Source organism: Hippocampus bargibanti, linkage group LG13 (assembly GCF_051943395.1).
Source record: "Hippocampus bargibanti isolate YZ-2025 linkage group LG13, ASM5194339v1, whole genome shotgun sequence".
In the NCBI taxonomy this organism is placed as follows: Eukaryota; Metazoa; Chordata; class Actinopteri; order Syngnathiformes; family Syngnathidae; genus Hippocampus; species Hippocampus bargibanti.
In genome coordinates this window covers 3,346,182-3,368,900 of record NC_142746.1, presented here as the reverse complement: position 1 = coordinate 3,368,900, position 22,719 = coordinate 3,346,182, and the positions used below count along the sequence as shown (strand labels likewise).

Here is a 22,719-nt window from a genome sequence, read left to right as displayed (position 1 = left end):
CCTCGCTACAGAGCACAATGTCATCTGCAAACATCATGGTCCAAGCAGATTCTTGTCTAACATCGTCTGTCAGCCTGTCCATGACCATACCAAACAAGAAGGGGCTCAGAGCTGACCCCTGGTGGAGTCCCACCTCCACCTTGAATTCCTCAGTCATACCGACAGCGCACCTCACAACTGTCTTACAGTCATGATACATGTCTTGCACCGCTCTGACATACTTTTCCGTCACTCCAGACTTCCTCATGCAATGCCACAGCTCTTCTCTGGGCACCCTGTCATACGCTTTCTCCAGATCTACAAAGACACAATGCAATTCCTTCTGACCTTCTCTGTACTTCTCTATCAGCATTCTTAAAGCAAACACTGCATCTGTTGTACTCTTTTTTGGCATGAAGCCATGCTGCTCACAAATGTTCACTTCTGCTCTTATTCTAGCTTCAACTACTCTTTCCCAGAGTTTCATTGTATGGCTCATCAACTTTATTCCTCTGTAATTAGTACAACTCTGCACATCTCCTTTGTTCTTAAAAATGGGCACGAGTACACTTCGTCTCCATTCTTCAGGCATCTGTTCACCATCTAAGATCTTGTTGAATAAGCCAGTCAGGAACACCACCGCCACCTCTCCAAGACACTTCCATACCTCGATTGGTAAATCCGAGTGCCTTTCCGCCCTTCATCCTCTTCAGCGCCCTCCTCACTTCATCCTTGCTAATGCTTGCTACGTCTTGGTCCACAACAGTCACGTCTTCTACTCTTTGTTCCTTCTCATTTTCCTCATTCATCAATTCTTCAAAGTACTCTTTCCATCTTGCCATCACACTACTGGCACCTGTTAATACATTGCTATATATGTCCTTAATTACCTGAACCTGCTGCAGGTCCTTACCATCTTTGTCTCTCTGTCTCGCCAGCCTGTAAAGATCAGTCTCACCTTCCTTGCTGTCCAGCCGAGCATATAAGTCATCATAGGCCTCTTGTTTGGCCTTTGCCACCTTTACTTTAACCGTGCGCTGCATCTCCTTGTACTGCTGTCTACTCTCGTCCGTCCTCTCAGTGTCCCACTTCTTCTTTGCTAACCTCTTTCTCTGTATACACTCCTGCACCTCCCCATTCCACCACCAAGTCTACCGTTCTTCCACTCCATACACCAAGTACTTTCCGACCTGTGTCTCTGATTATGTTCGCTGTAGTTTGCCAGTCATCTGGAAGGACCTCTTGCCCACCCAGTGCTTGTCTTACCTCCTTCCTAAATGTCATGCAACACTCTTCCATTTTGTCCTCACTTCAGCCTTTGGTTTCTTCATCTTCCTCACTGCCAGCGTCATCCTATGCTGTCTGGCTACACTCTCACCAACCACTACTTTGCAGTCACTGATTTCCTTTATTTAGATGGCGCCGTTGACACAAAATGTAGTCTACCTGTGTACTTCTGCCTCCACTCTTATAGGTCACCCTATGTTCCTGTCTCTTCTGAAAGAAAGTATTCACAATAGCCATTTGCATTCTCTTAGCAAAGTCAACCACCATCTGTCCTTCAGCGTTCCTCATCTGGAGTCCAAACCTGCCCATCACCTCCTCATCATCTTTGTTTCCTGCGCCAACATGTCCGTTGAAGTCTCCACCAATTACAACCCTCTCACTTCTCGGCATTTTCTGTATGACTTCATCAAAGTCCAACCAAAATTTCTCCTCCGCCAGCTCACATCCTACTTGTGGGGCATACCCACAAACAACATTGAACATCACGCCTTCAATTTCTAGCTTCAGACTCATCATTCTATCTGATACTCTTTTTACTTCTAAGACATTCCTAACAAACTCCTCTTTTAAGATAACCCCAACTCCATTTCTCTTTCTGTCTTCACCATGATAGAACAACTTAAACCCTGACCCTAAGCTTCTAGCCTTGCTCCCTTTCCACCTGGTTTCCTGGACACACAGTATGTCTACCTTCCTTCTCTGCATCATGTCAACCAGCTCTCTACCTTTACCTGTCATTGTTCCTACATTCAAAGTTCCTACTCTTAGTTCTATACTCTTGGCGTTCCATTTCTCTCTTTTCCTCCAGGCACACCTCCCTCCTCTCCTTCTTCGACCAACAGTAGTCCATTTTCCACTGGCACCCTGAGGGTCAACAGTACCAGTGGCGGCCGTTGTTAACCCGGGCCTCGACCGATCCGGTATGGGATTCATAGGTTTGATTCGCATATTTGTTTTGGCAATTTTTTTTACGTCGGATGCCCTTCCTGACACAACCCTCTGTATTTATCCGGGCTTGGGACCGGCACAATAAGACACTGGCTTGTGCCCCCTTGTGGCTACATTTGATAATATAATAATACATTTCATTTCTAAGCGCCATTCAAAACTCTCAAGGTCACTTTACAGTCACAGGATACGTTTGCCTGTGGGTGAGCAGCGGCAGCCACATGCGCCAGCGTTCACTGAACCCGGAATAACTCAAAAAGATAGAAAGCTAGCTAGTTAGCAAGCTAATATAATGCTAGGTAGCTAATAGATAGCTAGCGAACTAGATAGCTAATATGCTTCCTTTTACTTTCGGGTTGAGTGAACGCTGGTGCGTGTGGCTGTCGCTGCTCACACACAAAAATTTATCCTGTGACTGTAAAGTGACCTTGAGAGTTTTGAAAGGTGCTTATAAATGAAATGTATTATTATTATTATTATTATTAACTCTTTTTTCAGATGAAAGAAGAGAGTCTCAGGTTTCTTGCGCTGAATTCAATGTTTATATAGTCGGAAAACTCAATATTCTGCGGGTCCGGGAATTCGAGGAACAATGACAAAAACCCTGGCATTGGATTCGACACATTTTCACACATCGCCTGGCAGTCAATGAGTTAATTATTGTGAAATATTTCCATCTTTTAATTTACATTTAATTTAATTCTTGCACTTTGTGAGCATTTTTGGTTAGCCTTGGCGTCATCTTTTTTAATTTGTCCATCTTCAAAGTCAAAGTCAAAGTCAGCTTTATTGTCAAATATGCTAATATGCATGACATACAGCACAGATGAAATTAATGTCCTCTCGGACCCAGCGTGCAAGGCACTTATAACGTGGCTAAAAAAGACATACAATTGACAACAGACAATACATGTAATTTCTGTATGTAAAGTGAGGTAGTGTCGTATGGAAAGTGAGGTAGTGACGTATGTAAATATCTTTGATATTTTTATATGAATAAAGTGCTTTTGGTCACATTTTTATCGGAGTCCATGTTTGGAAAGTCATTTTTTACCGGATCACTTTGGATGATGATGATGATGACCAATCAAGTTTCTACCGTCGAGGTTAATCGATGGCGTTCGTTCGCTCAGTCAAAAAGAATAACAATGCGGACATTTCACCACAAAGTGACTTTTTCTCCCTTTAAGAATGTCAACGGGCGTACCGGCATGATCTGCTGCAGGTCATCTAAGGTGGCGGTCGCCATGCCGACGGGGGCATTGGGGTCGCAGGGTGCGGTGGGCGGAGTTAACAGCTTCCTGTTAAAAAGACAATGGCAGCTAAATGTCAACACTCACGATGATTCATTTGCATTTCTTACAAAGGACTTAATAAGGACTTAATAGACTCAGAATCATCTATGACAGCCCAAGGGAGAAGAAAAATGTTTTCGGTCCGTTACAAATGATTTTGTATTAGCTATACATTAGCTAGCTAGCCGTTAGCTGGCTAGCTGTTAGCTGGCTAGCTGTTGGCTAGCTATTAGCTGTCTAGCTGGCGGCTATCTAGCTATTACCTATTTATTGGCTAACGATTAGCTAGGTAGCTGGCTTTCTATCTATTTGAGTTACAAAATCTATAATCTTTACATAATAAATAATCTTTATTGGCCAAGTATTTAGATCTAGCTATCTATCTGGCTAGATAGCCATCTATTGACAATCAATTAGATATCTAGCTGGCTATATTTTAGCTATCTAGCTGGCTAGCTAGCTGTATATTAGCTAGCTATTAGATATCTAGTTAGGTTTCTTTCTATTTGAGTTACTTCCGGTTTGAGTGAACGCTGGGGCGTGTGGCTATCGCTGCTCACCCACAGAAAAACTTTATCCTGTGACTGTAAAGTGACCTTGAGAGTTTTGAAAGGCGCTTAGAAATGAAATGTATTATTTTTGTGTGTATTTTGTGTATTTATGTGAAAAAAAATCTTTTATTCAGGGCATTCACATTTTTGCTCAAAGAAGGCACACGCTGACCTGTAGCAGTAAAGTGGAAAGTGGATATCCAGAGCGATACTGTTGTAAACTGCCAATCCCATTAGCTGAGTACACGTTAAGGACAACACACACACTCTGACAACCAACAAATTCGTCTCCATGTATGTAACAGTGCAAAAGGGGTCAATATTAAACAGTTCAAACATCCACCAACCCTCCTCCCTCCCCCCAGTGCCCTGTTTATACTTTGTCACGGCTTACTGTCGCCATGGCGACCAGACAGCACTTCCCAACATCGACAAGCCTTTGGCTCAAGAGGGACACATACACATTTCCCACAATGGCTTCATTCCTTCCGCACACATTCACACATTCCTGTTTCAATGGTTTTGTGAGGTCCGGATAACTCCAGATAAGGAGTGAGGACCACCGTTGCTGATAAGTTTAGAGAATAACTAGTGTTACATTGGAACGCTAAATGTCACTCCATTTCCCACAAAAAGTGGGCTTGAAACTGAAATAACAGCAGGACTGAGGTTTCTGAATGAGTATATTCGAAGTCCTCACCCCTGTTGTGAATTTGGTTAAAATATCGTTTTACTTTTTGTGGTATGAACTTTTTCCTCTCACACATAAACACACACAGTGAGCAAAACGTGTGTGTACCCAAGTGAAATGAAAATACACACCAAAAATCATTTTGGGTGAATTTGTGAGGACCTTTCTGAAACTTTAACAGATGCATATCTAGACCCTCTAGAAGCCTTTAGAATGAAAAACTTGTGAGGACCAGCCAACAGGTCCTCACTTGTCAAAAATGTCCTCACTACATATGGTATAAAATGTTAGTGGTCCTCATAAGAGTCATAAAAGTCATAAAAACACACACACACACACACACACACACACACACACACACACACACACACACACACACACACACACACACACACACACACACACACACACACACACACACACACACGCACACACACACACACACACACACACACACACACACACAGGAAAAGCCACCTATTAGGTTATGTAACCTTTGACGTCTACCAGATGGCGAACGCCGACAAATGCTTTTAAGGCACAGTTGTGCGCGTGTGTTTGTGTGAGCTAAGTGAGGGTGAAGTGAGGAAGATGACAAAATGAAGATGAAGGATACGGTTCCAATGAGTTGAAACTCGGAGTAGTTGTCACACTTCCAGCTGCTGAACCAATGACAGCGAGATTCCTTCACGTAGCTGAACATTCCTGAGAGGCACACAGTAATACATCGTCGTTATGATAAGAGTGAAGCGGGGTGGGGCGGGGGGGTGAGTAGTACGGAAAGAAAAAGTTAACTCATTCGCGGCCACTTGTCGCTAAGGAAATAGGTTGAATTAAGGGGAGGAGCTTCCATGGCTACGTTGCCAAAAGGTGTCGAAGCGGCCATTTGCTTTTAACTCATTCGCTGCCATTCCTGAAATGTATTCAGAAATTGAAAAGTGTGACGTGGAGCGCCATTTCCAAATTTGTTTGGGTTTTGGTTTTTCTTGCGGGGGTGCTGAAAAGCGCTGGTCAGAACTCTGGCAGTGTTCCACTAGGGGGCTGCATTTGCCTTTTGTCCATGTTAGTGCTCTGTTACAGCTTCGGCTATTGTTAAAGCGCTATATATGTATTGTATTTTGTATAGCTGCCCCCAATTCAAGATCAGAAAACTTCAGACCCATATAATTTAGGAATTAACTCTTTTTTTCCTGATGAAAGAAGAGAGTCTACGGTTTCTTACACTGAATTCAATGTTTATGACGTTCTAAAACTCAATATTCTGTAGGTCCTGCATTTTGAGTGAAAACGACAAAAACCCTGGCACTGGAGTATCCACATTTTTGCCCTTCGTCTGCCAGTTAAATGGGTTTGGATTCTTTGTTATCGCATGTCATGACTACAAGAAAATTGCAGATTATGTCCGAATACAACAATGTATTATATCGTATTTTGTACATCCGCCCCCATTTCAAGCTCAGATAACTCCAGACCCAGACATGGGAATTAACTATTTTTTTCTGATGAAATAAGAGAGTCTAAGGTTTCTAACGTTGCATTGAATGTTTCTGTAGTCCTAAAACTCAATATTCTGCGGGTCCTGCAATTTCAGTGACAATGACAAAAACCCTGGCACAGGAGTGGACACATTTTTGCACATGATCTGGCAGTGAATGAGTTAAAAACATGCAAAGACATCAAGAAGAGAAGAACATAAAGAGCGAGCCAAAAAGAAAAAAAAACATTAAATAAGGGAATGGCGCACGGACCGTAATCGTCATGGAAGATCCGTCGGACGAGCAGCAGGAACCACTCCTTGGTCAGGCCGCCCATATCCAGACCCGCCTCCCCGACAAAGGTCACACGCAGTTTCTTCTTCAGGTCGCAGCGCTTCCTGCTTAACTAAAGACACACATATAGCGTCAAGTCGGGTTGCCGGGCTGTTGGCGCCATTGATGCTACTTGGAATTGATTTAAAAAATAACATGGAAATGGAAGCACAGCTGTCATTCTATGGCGCGCCACTAGAGGTGCTCTTGCTCCGTGAGTGATTTCTGGGACTGTCCATTTTAAAGGACAACCGACAACCCCAGACAAGTTGCGTCTATAATTTGTAAAATCACTTCAAATGACTTCTACTGAGCGCAATTGACAAAGATTCCACCGCATATAGCTATATTTTACTTTTTAAGACTCGCGCTGAATATTCATGAAGTCTTGTTTTCGAGTTGATGTTGACGCAAAAGTGATGTCACATCAGGAACGCTCGTGAACGAGAAAGCAACACAGTGCATTTTGGGTACTTTTTTTTTCATCTGAAAACACCGTCTTGATCGTGATATTAGAAGGAAAACTACATAAATAACGCAATGGTGAATCGTTGTGTGTCGCAGCCAATTGCGGTAACACGCATAAAGAAGGTGTAAGTTGACACAAATTCCCAGCGGAAAAATCAGCCCATTTTGCGCGCCATCTTGTGTATTTTCTGGGCGCTACATTGGAGTCCAGATGGCTCGAATTGATACGGAAGGACTTCTTCAATCGATTGCAAACATTTATGCTTTCCTCTTCAGAACTATTTGAATCATATTCATAACTGGATGAGTAACAAGAATGCATCTTCTCCGAATCTGAACTCTCTGAAGCCATTGTTTTGATTCTGGAGCAAGGCAGTGTGTGACCAATAGTGATGTCACAAACAAGGGGGCAGGATTTTCTGAATCTCCCCAGTTTCGAGTTCATTAGTGGCAGTTTTGGGACACTTAAAGTCATTTTTATTGGTGTTTTGCATTTGACTAAAAATATCAGCCTGCATGTTTTGGGTATTTTAGATGCTATAAAACGTTTTTCTGATGTCAGTTAGGAAACAAAAAAAATTGTGTCAGTTGTCCTTTAAATTCAAGGTGAGAGAAAGCAAGTTGAAAAACAGAAGATATTCACAGAACACGCCAGGGTGAACCAAGCAACCACGTAAAAAATATAAATACAAATAAAATTGTCACGGTTTGCAAGGTGGTTATGGTGGTGGATCCCAAAATAAGCAGGCAGGAGGGAGCAGCAGGTTGTATTTGACAACTTGTACGAAAATAAAGTCAGCAGGAACAAAATCGAAAACATCAAAGTCATCTGAACAGAAAAGTGCAAAGTATCAAAGAAAACCAAGAGTAAAAGTCTGCCAAGATGAAACAAACCTGACAAGGTGCAGCAAACACATACACAGTACAATGACCCGACACGTAATGGTCGTATGGTCGACCATGGTCGACAATGGTCAACCAACACCTGTGCAACTGAGGGCGGGGCCGTCAGCGCTATCCATTGGTCGCCAACCAGAACGTGACAGTCTGCCACGGATTGGAACGACCAACACCTGTGCAGGTGCCGGCGGGGCCGACAGCGCCACCCGTTGGTCGCCACCCAAATCGTGACAAAAATAAACAACAAAATAAATAAATGAATAAATAAATAAAGATAAATGCTGCTGTGAAATGTAAATTTCTCCACTGCGAGACTAATAAAGGCAAATCCAATCCAATCCAATCCAATCCAAATAAATAAATAGTGCACTGACCTCATCCAGCGAGTCGGCGAGGAGTTGCGCCCGTCGCACTTTGATGTTGAGGAAGAGGAGGTTCATGTCCACGCGTTGCCGTCGCGACACTTTGTTCACCAGGCTTTGCTGTTGCACAACCGAGCGGCAAAAAGTGCTCAGCAGGATGAATGGTGAGGGGGGAAAAGGGTCAAGGAGGTGCGCTCACCCTGGCCTGGTTGATCATCTGCTGCTCCGAGTCCTTCTGGATGATGGCCTTTTTCACCGTTGTGGACAGGATGAAGGGAAACTGGCAGAAAGAGAACCTAAAGAAGACATTTTTATGTGTGAGAGGCCGATTCCCCCCCCCCCCCCCCCCCCCAAAAAAAAAAAAAAAAAAAAAAAAAAAAAAAAAAAACAAAAAAACAAAAAACAACATAATCTTTCACTTTGTGTTCGCCACTGCAGCCATTTTGGAAAAGTCGGTGACTTTACCAAGATGGCCGTTAGCTTTTGTGTTAAAGCCAATGCACATATTTGTTCATTGACATCTAACCTTCCCTTTAAGAAGAAGAAACTTTTATGTTTGAGAGGCCGAAGTCCCCGAAAAAAAAACACTGTCTTTTGTCTTTGTGTTCGCCGCTGCGGCCATCTTGCGACTTTACCAAGATGGCCGTTAAACATTTGTGTTAATGCCAATGCACATAGTTGTTTATCCACGTGTAACCTTCCCTTAAAGAAGAAACGTTTACGTTTCAGAGGCTGACGTCCCTAAAAAAATTGTGTCTTTTGACTTTGTGTTGGCAGCTGCGGCCATCTTGGTAAAGTCGGTGACTTTACCAAGATGGCCGTTAGCTTTCGGGTTAAAGCCAATGCACATATTTGTTCATCTTTAAGAAGAAAGTCTTACGTTTGAGAGGCCAACGTCCTCGCAGAAAAAAAATACATGTCTTTTGACTTTGTTTTCACCATTGCAGCCATCTTGGTAAAGTCAGCGACTTTACCAAGATGGCCGTTAAGCTTTTGTGTCATCGCTGGTGGGCATATTTGTTCATCTTTGTGTAACCATGACACTGTAAAGTGTCCTTGAGAGCTTTGAAAGGCGCTTGAAAATAAAATGTATTATTACTATTCTTGTTATTATTAACCTCCCCCTTTTATTTGGGCCGCTAGGCTAAGCTAGCCGATGTGAGGGTGTTTTTGTTTGCCGTAAAGAATGGAACTCGCAAAGGCGATTGCTTATGTGTACGTAGACTAACATCCAGGACGCCATTGGGCACCATCGACCGACCTGCTTGAGTTTCCGTAGCTCTGCCAGGTTCTGTACTCCTCCATGAAGTCGATGTGCTCCAGCGTGATGTTGTAAAAGTCGGTGAAAGGCATGATGGGAGGAGACGACACGCTGTTGGCTGCGTCTGAACGCCACAAGAAACAGATGAAAGCAACTTTGACGCAAGTCATCAATTATAACTTGAAAATTAGCCATTTTCTCAGAATTTCAGACTATCGAGCACACAGATTCTGCCATTTTCGTTATCCTCCATGAAAAAAGAAAGAATACACTTCCCAACAAATTTGGACTCATTTTCAACACGCAGATTTTTGTTTTTTTGTCTCTAAAATATTATAGGTTGAAAATGATAATGTATGGTGAATCTGCATTGCGACAGTTTTTATTAAAAAAATATACATACAATTAAAATCAGCCATCATCTGTACTTGTTTGAAGGTGTCGGATGTTTCGCTTCTTATCCAAGAGGCTTCGTCAGCGAGCTAATTTTTTTTGGTGGTAGTATTGGCCCTATATATATATATATATATATATATATATATATATATATATATATATATATATATATATATATATATATATATACGCACAGTAAAGTCTCGTTATATCGATATTCAAGGGAGTCCGAAAAAATATCGATATAACCGGGACTATCGATATATCCGATATCGATATAACGAGACTTTACTGTGTGTGTGTGTATATATATATATATATATATATATTCCTACACCCGACTTCTTAAGCAACATAGGCTTAGTTATGGTGATGAGGTGATACCAGGGCAAATGGTGCAATCAGGCCAGTCGTAAACCCCATACTCAGCCAGGACAATAAAAGTAATCAGTCAGGACAATAGAAGTAATCAGTGTAGCCGCAGAGAGTAGTCCTCTGCTCCCCCCAACCTGACCGCAGGGACCAATCATAGCAGTCTGGCACCGCCACGTCTAGACAGTAGGGATATATATATACAGTGAGACCTCAACTTACAAACACATTATCTTACAAACCTTTCGTCTAAAGAACCTCTAATTTATGAAAATTAAAGCTTATAATAAGCACTATTTTCATAATACACACCCACTACGGCTGGCAGAGTGATCTTCGGCGGAAGCACATGACCGAACAGCGCTCCAGCCGGCGCTACTTTGCACACCCCCTCTCATTGAATGCACACGTCGATCGCCTACTTGGAGCTTTTTGCTGATAATTTTACTATGATGGGTCCGAAAAAAAAAAACCACCACAGGCTCGTGTTCAGCCCAGGAAGACACAAAACAAAATCACCTTCGCTGAGAAGGAGATAATTGAAAAACACGAACAAGGTGTGCGTTGTGATTTAGTGGCCGAGCACGGCTATGCTAAGTCAACCATTGCTCCCATTCTCCGGAACACAGAAGCCATCAAAGGTGCGTCTGTTGCAAAAGGTGTTTCCGTGCTCTCAAAGCGACGGTCTCTGGCAATCGAAGAAGTTGAAAAAAAACTATTTTACAGCACAGTTTATTTCTTTAATTACAGTCCTCATGTAATGTGCCTCTCTTTGTGACTTTATGATAATGCAGTGTATTTCTTTCATTACAACACAATAGCACATTTATTATACATAGAATAAGGTATGTTGTGTGTAGTTTTAAGGCTTATTTAGTTAAAAACTATATTTCATGGAAACCCAGGAACGGATTATTCCCATTTTAATGGTTTCCTATCGGATTTTTTTTTTTGAGATACACACTTTTCGCCTTACACACTCTGTCTGGGAACTAATTAAGTTCGTAAGTTGAGGTCTCACTATCGGGCCAAAACTACCAGCTAAAAATTTTAGTTCACTGACGAAGCCTCTTAGATAAGAAGCAAAACGTCCGACACCTTCAAAAAAGTACAGATGACGACCGAAGAAACCTTCTCATCTATGGACCACTCCTGTACGACTGAGAGCTTACACAGACAAAAAATTAAAATAAAAAAAAAACATTGTTTTTGGTTTGCAGAGTTAAAATGTCCCCCGCTGTTAATTTCAATTACAGTGATACCTTACGAACTCCATTGGCTCCCAGACAGAATGTGTAAGGCGAAAAGTGTGTATCCCAAAAATTGATTACCCATAGGAAACTATTAAAATGAGAATAATCCGTTCCCAGGTCCCCATAAAACATAATTTCCTACTTTCTAATTTTCTAAGCCTTAAAACTACACAAAATACCTTATTCTATGTATAATAAATGTGCTATGGTATTATAATTAAATAAATAAACTGTACTTTATAATAAAGTCATTTTTTATTTACCTTTGTGATGATCGTTGATGGCTTGATGGAATGGAGTGGCCGGTTTCATCAGCATTAAACATTTGATGAGGAACGTAGCCTTCTTCTTTCACCATCTTGAGGAATGATCCTTTGTAGGTGCTTTCTCTGCAATAATTTTACCTAGTTCCTCAAAAATTGTGTTCTGTTTAGCTGGGTTGATAGCTTTTTGCATCCAGTGTACAGATGGCTTGTACGGGTTATTTGTGGAGCCTGATGGGATATTTTAACCTTGCAGTCTACACTCTGCCTTTGAACTACCAAAGTTGAAACGAGTCAAAATTTCACTGATTTCTATCAATTTTCTCACTCTCGTCATCTGCCTGTCTCTTTAATGTTTAACCCCCCCCCCCCCTCACTGCTGCGTTCTTGACCAATCACGTGGCTTTAACCGAAGACTGGGGGCGGGGAATTGAGGACAAAAAAAAAGTCGGCTGCCATTTTCTTTTTTTTGGAGAATGGCCTCACTCTCTCTCTCTCTCTCTCTCTCTCTCCCCCCTCTGTAACCCCCCCCCCTCCCCCCACACTGCTGCATTCTTGATCAATCACGTGGCTTTAACCGACAACTGGGGGCGGGGAATAGAGGACAAAATTGAGTTGGCTGCCATTTTCTTGTTAGGAGAACGGGCTCGTTCGCGAACGACACATCACTCATTGTGGTAGCTCCGTGTGTATCCCAAAAAATAGTTTGGATGCCAAGGTAAATTTTTTATAAATTTAACGCTCATAAACCGAAACGTTCGTAAGCCAAGGGGTTCGTAAACCAAGGTATCACTGTACCATAATTCCCGCATTATAAGGCCCACCAAAAAAAAAAGAATTAGACACGGACTCACTGAACAGAGCGAGCACTTTAGTGGCTGACGGGATCCACCAGGCGCACTTGGAGGCAGGCGGGAGCTCGTCGGGCTCGGCGGGAAAAAGCCGAGTGGAGATGAACTGCAAGAGGCGCTCCACCGGCTGCCGAAATCGCCGGCCAGACAACCTGTGACGCACACGCGCTAGCTTCAACGTCACGTCATCCGGATCGCCGTCGTCACACTGTCAGTATCGTCCATTTACTTTTTCAGCCAGTGAACCAGGAAGTGATGATCGGCTTCGGATAGGGAGGCCATCTGCCTCAAGAGGTGAGCGAAGATCACATAAGTGCTGGTGCTGGAATACTGTGGGTTCTGCAAACGGAAAGTCAAAAGAGAAGCAAAATTCACAGGTGTCAAAGACAAGGCCCGAGTACGCCCAGTAGAAGTCATTTGAAGCCATTTTACAAATTATGGACACAACTTGTCCGGAGACGTTGGTTGTCCTTTAAGAATTAAAAATTTTTTCTGATGAAAGAAGTCTGAGGTTTCTTACCCTGAATTGAATGTTTTGTAGTCCTAAAACTCAATATTCTGTAGGTCCTGCAATTTGAGTGAAAATGACAAAAACCCTGGCACAGGTGTGTAATAATAATAATAATAATAATAATAATCAATTTCATTTCGAAGCGCCTTTCAAAACTCAAGGTCACTTTACAGTCACAGGATACATTTTTCTGTGGGTGAGCAATGGCAGCCACACGCGCCAGCATTCACTCAACCCAGAAGTAACTCAAATAGGTAGAAAGCTAGCTAATATATAGCTAATAGCTAGCCAGATAGATAGCTAATAGCTAACTAGATACACATTTTTGCACATCGTCTGGCATTGAATGAGTTAAAAGGATTCCCAGAATGACCATCCAGGATTGGGTCATTGTTTGTTTCACCCCGCCAGGTTTGTTTCGTCTTGTTAGGTTTGCAATGTTGACCATTCGTGTTTTAGTCATGGTTTTGTTTGTTACTTTGGACCTTTTTTTTTTTTTTTTCCTGTTAACTCTATTTCATACAATTTGTCAAATACTACACCCCCTCCTCCCTCCTGCCTGCCTGCTTTTTTGGGGAGGTCCATCACCACCTTGAAAATCGATAAACATCAATACCCGCATTCACCCAGTCACAAATTGGGAAAACTCAAAAAAAAAATTCTGCGGGTCCTGGAAGTCAAGTGGCAATGACGAAAACCCTGCCACTGGAGTGGACACATTTTTTGCATATGTCTGGCAATGAATGAGTGAATTTGTTGAGCGTTTTATATGTAATATGTGGACAGTATTAAACATTCGTATGGCTTCCCCAAATTCACAACGGCTCTCGAGAAGAAACCACTACAACGTGGCCCGCAGCAAAAAAAAAAAACAAAACAACACTTCGACAACCTTGACCTTGGTAACATCGCACCAAAATAAGATAAACATTACCATGACATCATCGGCTCACCTGTACCAGGATGAAGTACGCCCGCAGGTCGTCTTTAGTCCGAGGCCTGAACATACACATTCAAAACAACAGCAAAGACCAAATTTTTAAACTTAAAATACTTTTTACGTGCAATGTGCATGCCAGGCCACTAGTTGGCGATGTTGCCTTTGTGCACTGATAATAATAATAATACATTTCATTTCTAAGCGCCTTTCAAAACTCTCAAGGCCACTTTACAGTCACAAAATCGTTTTTTCAGCGGGTGAGCAGTGGCAGCCACATGCGCTAGCGTTCACTCAACCCGGTAGTAACTCAAATGGATAGAACGCTAGCCAGCTAACAGATAGCTAATAGATAGCCAGATAGACAGTTGGCTAACTTGCTATACATCCATATAGCAAATGGATAAATAGCCAGCTACATAGCTAGCTAGCTAGACAGATAGCAAATAGATAGCAAATGGATAAATAGTCAGCTACATAGCTAGCCAGCGAGACAGATAGCAAATAGATAGCCAATGGATAGCCAGCTACATAGCTAGCTAGCTAGACAGATAGCAAATAGATAGCAAATGGATAAATGGCCACTGATAACCTTATCGAGGTCCTCTCACCCTTTCCACTGCCTCAGAAGACTGTTGATGATTCCCTTCAGCACCGACTTTTGGATATCCTCAGGCTGCACAGACACAAGGACGTATGGATCACTCGTAAATAAATTTAAAGGATAACCGACGTCCCCGGACAACTTGTGTCCATAATTTGTAAAATGGCTTCAAATGGCTTCTACTGAGCGTATTTTACAAAGATTCCACCGCATATAGCTATATTTTACGTTTTAAGACTCGCGCTGAATATTCAGGAAGTCTTGTTTTTGAGTTGGTGACGACTCCATACGTGATGTCACTAAAAGACCCCCCTTGTTGTAGCGGTCCTTACATCACGTCAATGTATTTTGCTGTACTTGTTTGGTCTGGGGACCTCATGTTGCACCCAAAAGCCACCAGAAAGCCAGAAGAGGGCGTCCAAGCGTCATATAAGGAATTTATCAGCCTGTGGCCACAGGATGTCGGCATTTTGTTCCTCTTATTTTGGGTGAGAGATTTTCCCCAATGTTGCCTCAAAATTGCACAAATAAATTCTTTAATCGATTGCAAACATGTATGCTTTCCTCTTCAGAACTATTTGAATCATATTCATAACTGGATGTGGAACAAGAAAGCATATTCTCCGAATCTGAAGCCATTGTTTTGATTCACTAGCAATACAAGACGTCTTGGCGTGACGTCACGAACTGGGGGCGGGACTTTCTGAAAATGCCCAATTCGCAGATCAATTTTTTGCAGATTTTGGACACTTTCAGTCATTTTTATTGATGTTTTGCATTTGACTAAAAATGTCATACTGCGTGTTTTGGGTATTTTAGATGCTATAAAACGTTTTTCTGGTGTCAGTTAAAAAACAAAAAAAGTGACGTTGGTTGTCCTTTAATATACATGATGACAAATGACAGGAAATGACGGGCGCGAGATGACTGACGGTTTGAAGTAGCGAGTCGTAGACGGCGTTGATGAACTTGGCGTTGACTCCCGAGTCTTCGATGGTGTCAAAGGAGGCGTTGGCTTCCCGCTAAAAAGGGGGAGGGGCTTGAAGGTGAGTAAACAGGAAGTAATTGTGTGTGTTTGTGGTGCGAGGGGGCGGAGTTACCTTGAAGGCTGCGTTCAGTTCAATGAAAGAGTCAAAGGTCGTCAGGTAGAAATCTCGAAGCTCACGCCAGTCGCCCGATAGGGTGGCATGCTCTGTTTCCTCGCTGATGACACACACACAAACACACACGTCAATTAAGCTCACAATAACGTTGGTGTGTGTGTGTGTGTGTGTGTGTGTGTGTGTGTGTGTGTGTGTGTGTGTATATATAACTAGTCTTGTGAGGACCACTAACATTTTATACCAGGGGTCGGGAACCTATGGCTTTTGATGATTGCATATGGCTCGCCGATAAATCTAAATACATATTCTCGCTTTTTTTCTGTTCATTTTCTATTGGGGCTGCAGTTGGCGGAAAGCACAAATTTGATTGGATGACACTGACCTAGGTTGGCGGAAAGCGCAATCTTTATTGGATGATACTGACCGTCAGTTGAAATAGGTAAATGGCCCTTTAAATTAGGCTAACGAGTAAAAACTAAGTACACTTCAGCTTCAATGCACCGGAGGATTCGCCGTTGTGGAGAGAAAAGGTTCTGATTCAAATTTGCAATGAAACAATACCATCGATGAAACAGTCGAATGTCAGTGACATTTTAACAAGCCCCATGTTAATGTTTAGCATCAACATACTTCTGTGAGAAGTATGTTGCATAGCAAGTGTGGAAGCTAATGAGCCGTGCGCAGGCTAGCTAGCAGTAACTTCGCCTATGGACCCTGGCAATTTGACTTTCATTTCAATCGTTTGGCTGGATTTTTACCAATCATGAGGAACGGAAAACCATTCATGTTAACGGTGAGTACTATCACAAAGTTATTTTAAATAATACATTCTGACTTTGTGTTGAAAAGTAGCCGCGCGTGAGTGTGTGTGCCCGCGTGAGCGTGTGTGCCCGCGCGCGCGAACGTGTTGTGGCTCTCACTGAAAAACATTTCTAAATATTTTACTTTTATGGCTCTCTTCGTCAAAAAGGTTCCCGATCCCTGTTTTATACCATACGTAGTGAGGACATTTTTGACAAGTGAGGACCTTCTGGCTGGTCCTCACAAGTTTTTCCATTCTAAAGGCTTCTACAGGGTCTATATTTAGAAAGGTGCTCACAAATTCACCCACAATTATTTTTTGGTGTGTAATTTCATTTCACTTGGATACACACACTTTTTACTCACTGTGTGTGTGTGTGTGGTTAATGAGAGGAAAGAGTGCAGACCACAAAAAGTAAAACAATATTTTAACCAAATTCACCTCACCCCTGCTGTTATTTCAGTTTCAAGCCCACTTTTTATTTCTGTGTTTTTAAAGAAGTTGAAATGGGAAATGGGGTGACATTTAGTCTTCAAATGTAACACTAGTTATCTAAACTTATCAGCAACGGTGGTCCTCACTCCTTATCTGGAGTTATCCAGAGCTCACAAAACCATTGAAACAGAATCAGAATCATCTTTATTGCCAAGTATGTAGAACACACAAGGAATTTGTTTCCGGTCGAACACGCTGCACTAGTAATCATCAAAAAATTGCAAAGAGGCTCTATACAGTTCAATTTGGGCTACTGTTCAAAGAGTTAATGGCTTGGGGGAAAGAAGCTGTTTAAATGTCTGCTGGATTTGGTGCGCATGGATGGGTAGCGCCTGCCTGAGGGGAGTAGCTGGAAAAGGTGGTGGGCAGGGTGCGGAGGGTCCAGTATGATTTTCCACACCCTAGTTTGGATTCTTGCAGTGTGCAAGTCCTCGAGAGTGGGTAGGGTGGTACCAATGATTTTTTCCGCCGTCCTAACTGTCCGTTGAAGTCGGATTTTGTCCATTTTTGTGGCGGCCCCGAACCAAACGGTGATGGAAGAACACAGGATGGATTCGATGACAGCCATGTAGAAATGTTGCAGCACCTCCTGTGGCAGGCAATGCTTCTTTAGCAGCCTCAGGAAGTAAATTCTCTGTTGGGCCTTTTTCAGGATAGAGTTGGTGCTGACCTCCCACTTCATGTCCTGGGAGACTGTGATTCCCAGGAACTTGAAGGTCTCAACGGTTGACACAAGGCAGTTGGATAGTGTGAGGGGTAGCTGTGGTGACGGATGTTTCCTGAAGTCCACGATCATCTCTACTGTCTTGAGTGTGTTCAACTCCATGTTGTGACGGCTGCACCAGAGCTCCAGCTGCTCCACTTGTCGGTACGCAGACTCGTCGCCGTCTTTGATGAGACCGATGACCGTGGTGTCGTCTGCGAACTTTATGAATTTGACAGCTGGGTGCGTTGAGGTGCAGTCGTTTGTGTAGAGAGAGAAGAGCAATGGAGAGAGGACGCATCCCTGCGGGGCTCCAGTGCTCGTGGTTCGTGTTGTGGATGATATATTTCCCAGTCTGACCTGTTGTGTCCGTCCTGTCAGGAAGCTGAGGGTCCACTGGCAGATGGTGGGGGACACACCAAGCTGGAGAAGTTTGGGGATGAGGAGTTCTGGGATGATGGTATTGAACGCAGAGCTGTAGTCCACAAACAGGATCCTTGCGTAGGTTCCTGTGTTGTCGAGGTGGTGGTGCAGTCCGATGTTGACTGCATCCTCCACAGACCTGTTTGCCCGGTAGGCAAACTGAAGAGGATCTAGCAGAGGTCCGGTGATGTTCTTCAGGTGGTTCAGCACGAGGCGTTCAAAGGACTTCATGACCACAGACGTCAGAGCAACAGGTCTGTAGTCGTTCAATCCCGAGAGTGCTGGTTTCTTTGGAACTGGGACGATAGTAGACTGTTTGAAGCAGGATGGGACTTCACACTGCTCCAAGGATCTGTGTGAAGACCGGAGCCAGCTGGTCAGCGCAGACTTTCAGGCAGGAGGGGGACACTCTGTCAGGTCCCGCAGCTTTCTTGATCCTCTGCTGCTTGAAGAGCCGTCTCACATCCAGGTCATGGATCTGTAGGGCAGAGGGCGGAGATATGGTAGTTTCTGGTAATGGTGGGCATATGAGGGAAATGGGGGTTCCCTTTTCAAATCGGCAAAAGAATGTATTGACCATCAGCCAGACCATTGTCGTACACTGCTTGGGGTGATGGTAAACGATAATTTGTTATTGCTTTTAGGCCATTCCACACCGATGCAGAGTCGTGAGCGGAGAACTGTTTTTAACAAACTCCGCATAACTTTTCTTTGCGATGTTAATTTCCTTTGTCAATCTGTTTCGGGCGAGTTTGTAAAGCGCTCGATCGCTACTTCTAAATACGGACTTTCTCTTTCCTAAGCTGCCTGAGTTTGGGAGTGAACCATGGCTTGTTGTTGTTGAATGAGCGGAATGACTTTGTTGGTACACACATGTCCTCACAGAAACTAATGTATGATGTTACAGTGTCTGTGTATTCATCCAATGTGCCCGTTGAAGTTTCAAAGACGCTCCAATCAGTGCAGTCTAAGCATTCTTGTAGCGCTAACTTTGCTTCATCTGTCCATTTTTTAACTGTCTTGACTACCGGTTTTACAAATTTGAGTTTCTGTCTGTATGTGGGAATTAGGTGGATTAAATAGTGGTCAGAAAGACCCAATGCTGCATGCGCAACAGACCAGTATGCGCCTTTGAGTGCTGTGTAACAGTGATCTAGAATGTTTCCTTCTCTGGTGAAACAGTCAATATGCTGCTTATATTTGGGAAGTTCACGGTTTAGACGTGTTTGATTAAAATCGCCCAAAATGATCAGGGGTGACTCTGGATATTTTAGTTCGAGTTGGTTTACATGGTCCGCTAGCGTTTGTATACACGCGTTAGCATTAGCTTGTGGCGCGATGTACACGGCGACGAGAATAAAGGAAGCGAACTCACGTGGCGAGTAGAATGGCTTGCAGTTGAGAGAGTGATTCCAAGCCAGGGCTGCAGTGTGCGTCGAGCATCGTGATATCGGTGCACCATTCTTCGTTGATGTAGAAGCATATTCCACCACCTTTGGATTTCCCAGATTGCTCCGTGTCACGGTCGGCTCTTAGGAGACGGAATCCGGGTAGGTGTAGCGCGGGATCCGGGTGGCGGTCACTGAGCCAGGTCTCAGTGAAGCACAGCGCAGCAGAGCGTGCAAATGTTTTATTGGTCTTTGTGAGAAGAAGAAGCTACGCTGCCGTAGCTTGACGAGCACGCCGGCTCTCTTCCCCCTCTTACGCCGGCGTCTCAAAGCTCCGTACAGAGCTGCTACGCCGCTCGCGAGCAGCCCTGAAAAACCTTGTAGATTTTGGTGTGTCGGTAAAAATAGTCCACGAGTGGATTCTCCAATGCTCAGTAACTCTTCCCTCGTGTAATTGAGTCGCAAAAAACAAATGAAAATGACAAAACCAGGAACAATACTAGGGAGCGTGTGACCGAGGCTGCCATTTGCGGCTCCATCTTGGATCATTCCAGGAGTGTGTGGGTGTATGTGTGTGTGTGTGCATGTGTGCGTGTGTGTGTGTGTGTGTGTGTGTGTGTGTGTGTGTGTGTGTGTGTGTGTGTGTGTGTGTGTGTGTGTGTGTGTGTGTGTGTGTGTGTGTGTGTGTGAGTCATCTCACAGAAAGTCTTTGGTGGTCTTAGTGCGCAGCGGGATGACCGGGTCACACGGGAATGGCGCTTTGACCTCTGGGGGCAGAGTATCGATGGACGCCCGCTGCTTCAGACGGGCGAAGGTGCCGATAGGTGGTAGCTCGCACACTGAAGCGCACCGACGCAAACACCCGCACACCCACAAAACAGCAGAAGACATCTTTGTTAAATATATTTGGGAGGTGAAATTATAAATTATATCAACTTGATCAATACAATATTGATTTATATCGCGATCAATATCAATTTATTTGATTGCTTCAACAGTGCACACGCACACACGCACTGTCCGTTTTATAATTAGGCCCTTTGTTTGTGTTGTTATGGTAACGCTCCAGGTGCATTACAGGCCGCTGGAGAGCAAAAGACAAACGGCGAACATTCTCCAGCGCATTTCTGGGGAGTGGGAAAGTTGGGGCGGGGGTTAAAAAAATAAAGCCACTTCTGATGTGGGACTTTGTTTATGATTTTTTAATAATAATAATAATACATTTTATTTCAAGCGCCTTTCAAAACACCCAAGGACACTTTACAATAAAAACAATAAAACAAAGCACATAACAATAAAACCATAAGTAAAATGATACATAATAATAATAATAATAATAATAATAATAATAATAATAATAATAATAATAATGATTAATGAATGATTAATGAATGATTAATGAATGATTAATGAATTTGTGAATGGATTTTGTTGGTCATTTAAATCCGACGCTTGACGGTTGGGTTGTTGTCGCGCGACGGGCCCCAGGAGGCGATCGAGCCGGTGCTGAAGTCAGCTGACAGTGACATCTATCGCCATGGCAACCCTTGAACAAATAGTCAGCTTCACACAGCACAGCTGTCGTCGCCTTCGTTTAGTTTGACTCCTTTTCAGACTCAGAGTCAGATTCAGACTTATTGGCTAAGTATGGATCAAAGTCAGATTCAGTCAGAGTTAGATTCAGATTCAGATTTATTGGCCAAATATGAATCAGAGTCTGAGTCAGATTCAGAATTAGAGTCAGATTCAGATTTCTTGGCCAAGTACAAATCAGAGTCAGATTTTGAATCAGATTTATTGGCCCAGTATGAATCAGAGTCAGATTCACATTCAGAACCAGATTCAAAGTCAGAGTCACAGTTAGATTCAGATTTATTGGCCAAGTATGAATCAGTCAGATTCACAGTCAGAATCAGATTCAAAGTCAGAGTCAGATTCAGATTTATTGGCCAAGTATGAATCAGAGTCTGAGTCAGAATCAGAGTCAGAGTTAATTCAGATTTATTGGCCAAGTATGAATCAGAATAAGATTCAGAATCAGAGTCAGATTCAGATTTATTGGCCAAGTATGTAGAACACACAAATAATTTCTCTGCAGTATTTTAACTGTTCTTTCTTTCTGTTATTAACGTATCATTTGTTATTGTCTGGATTATTGTTCCTCCATTTTGTGGTTATGTCAGAAATTTTGTTGTGCTCATTGTTATTCAATCGCTTCATTCGCCACTTGCGACCTCATCCCCTCGTCCTCCTCAGCGGCCATCTTTGATGTTTTCGCTTTCAGCGCTTTGATGCCTCGCCGAGTTGATGCGTCATCTGTTGCCGCGACGACGGTCTCCCCGGCGACAGATGATGATTACGCTAACTTTGCGATTTGCATGAAACAAACACTGACCGTGCTTGAAGCCTCGCGGCGCGGCGGCCATGTTGCCGTCCCTGAACCGAGCCCTTCTGTGGTTCAGAGTGTTGATGAGGCTCCCCAGAGATGGCAGCGGAGGCTTGGATTTGCGTGCCGGGACCTGCCGCAAAATGACATCATCAATATCATGATATATGACATCTTCCTCCTCCTCATCAGTGTTGTATGTTTGCATTAATGAGCTGCCACATTCTTGTCTTGACTTTTTTTGCTTCGTTAGTCAAAATTTGAATTAGCGGCAATCTTCATCCGCTCACGTGCTATCTCAGAAGAGCTAGCGCCGACAGCGGACGCGCTACACTCACTGTAAAACATCTGGAACCTTCTTCAGAGGGGTTCCATCCTCCCCAACGAGATGCACGTACGACGGCCGTATGACATTTCCAGACGGAGAAAAACGCTCACGTGGGTTTGTGCATGTGTCATGCGCGCATTCCCAAGTGTTGACACAAGTGCCGTGACATCATCGCATATGCCCGCCACCCCAGCTGGTGACATCATCCCACTGCCCCAAGTTATGCAAGTTGCGTCTCTTATGTAAGCGTCTTTTGGGGCCTTTCTTGAACACGCCATCGGCCGCGTGGCTAACTACAACAACAATAACTGACAAAAGCGCTAGATGTCAATCACATTTCAAAATAAGCAGGCC

At 43.3% G+C, this 22,719-nt stretch overlaps 1 protein-coding gene across 1 annotated transcript in view; it reads right to left on the bottom strand.

The window, feature by feature from the left end:
- hectd2 (HECT domain containing 2) overlaps positions 1-22,719 on the bottom strand; it is a 45,790-nt gene that overhangs the window by 18,615 nt on the left and 4,456 nt on the right. The window contains exons 2-16 of the mRNA XM_089011413.1: positions 22,047-22,170; positions 20,352-20,490; positions 15,838-15,940; positions 15,670-15,759; positions 14,745-14,809; positions 14,150-14,195; positions 12,915-13,024; positions 12,689-12,837; positions 9,551-9,674; positions 8,489-8,585; positions 8,302-8,409; positions 6,500-6,632; positions 5,368-5,456; positions 4,233-4,297; positions 3,422-3,515 (exon numbers count right to left, since the gene is read on the bottom strand). Of these exons, the coding sequence (XP_088867539.1) occupies positions 3,422-3,515; positions 4,233-4,297; positions 5,368-5,456; positions 6,500-6,632; positions 8,302-8,409; positions 8,489-8,585; positions 9,551-9,674; positions 12,689-12,837; positions 12,915-13,024; positions 14,150-14,195; positions 14,745-14,809; positions 15,670-15,759; positions 15,838-15,940; positions 20,352-20,490; positions 22,047-22,170 (1,536 nt within the window). The remainder of the gene's footprint in view (positions 1-3,421; positions 3,516-4,232; positions 4,298-5,367; positions 5,457-6,499; positions 6,633-8,301; positions 8,410-8,488; positions 8,586-9,550; positions 9,675-12,688; positions 12,838-12,914; positions 13,025-14,149; positions 14,196-14,744; positions 14,810-15,669; positions 15,760-15,837; positions 15,941-20,351; positions 20,491-22,046; positions 22,171-22,719) is intronic.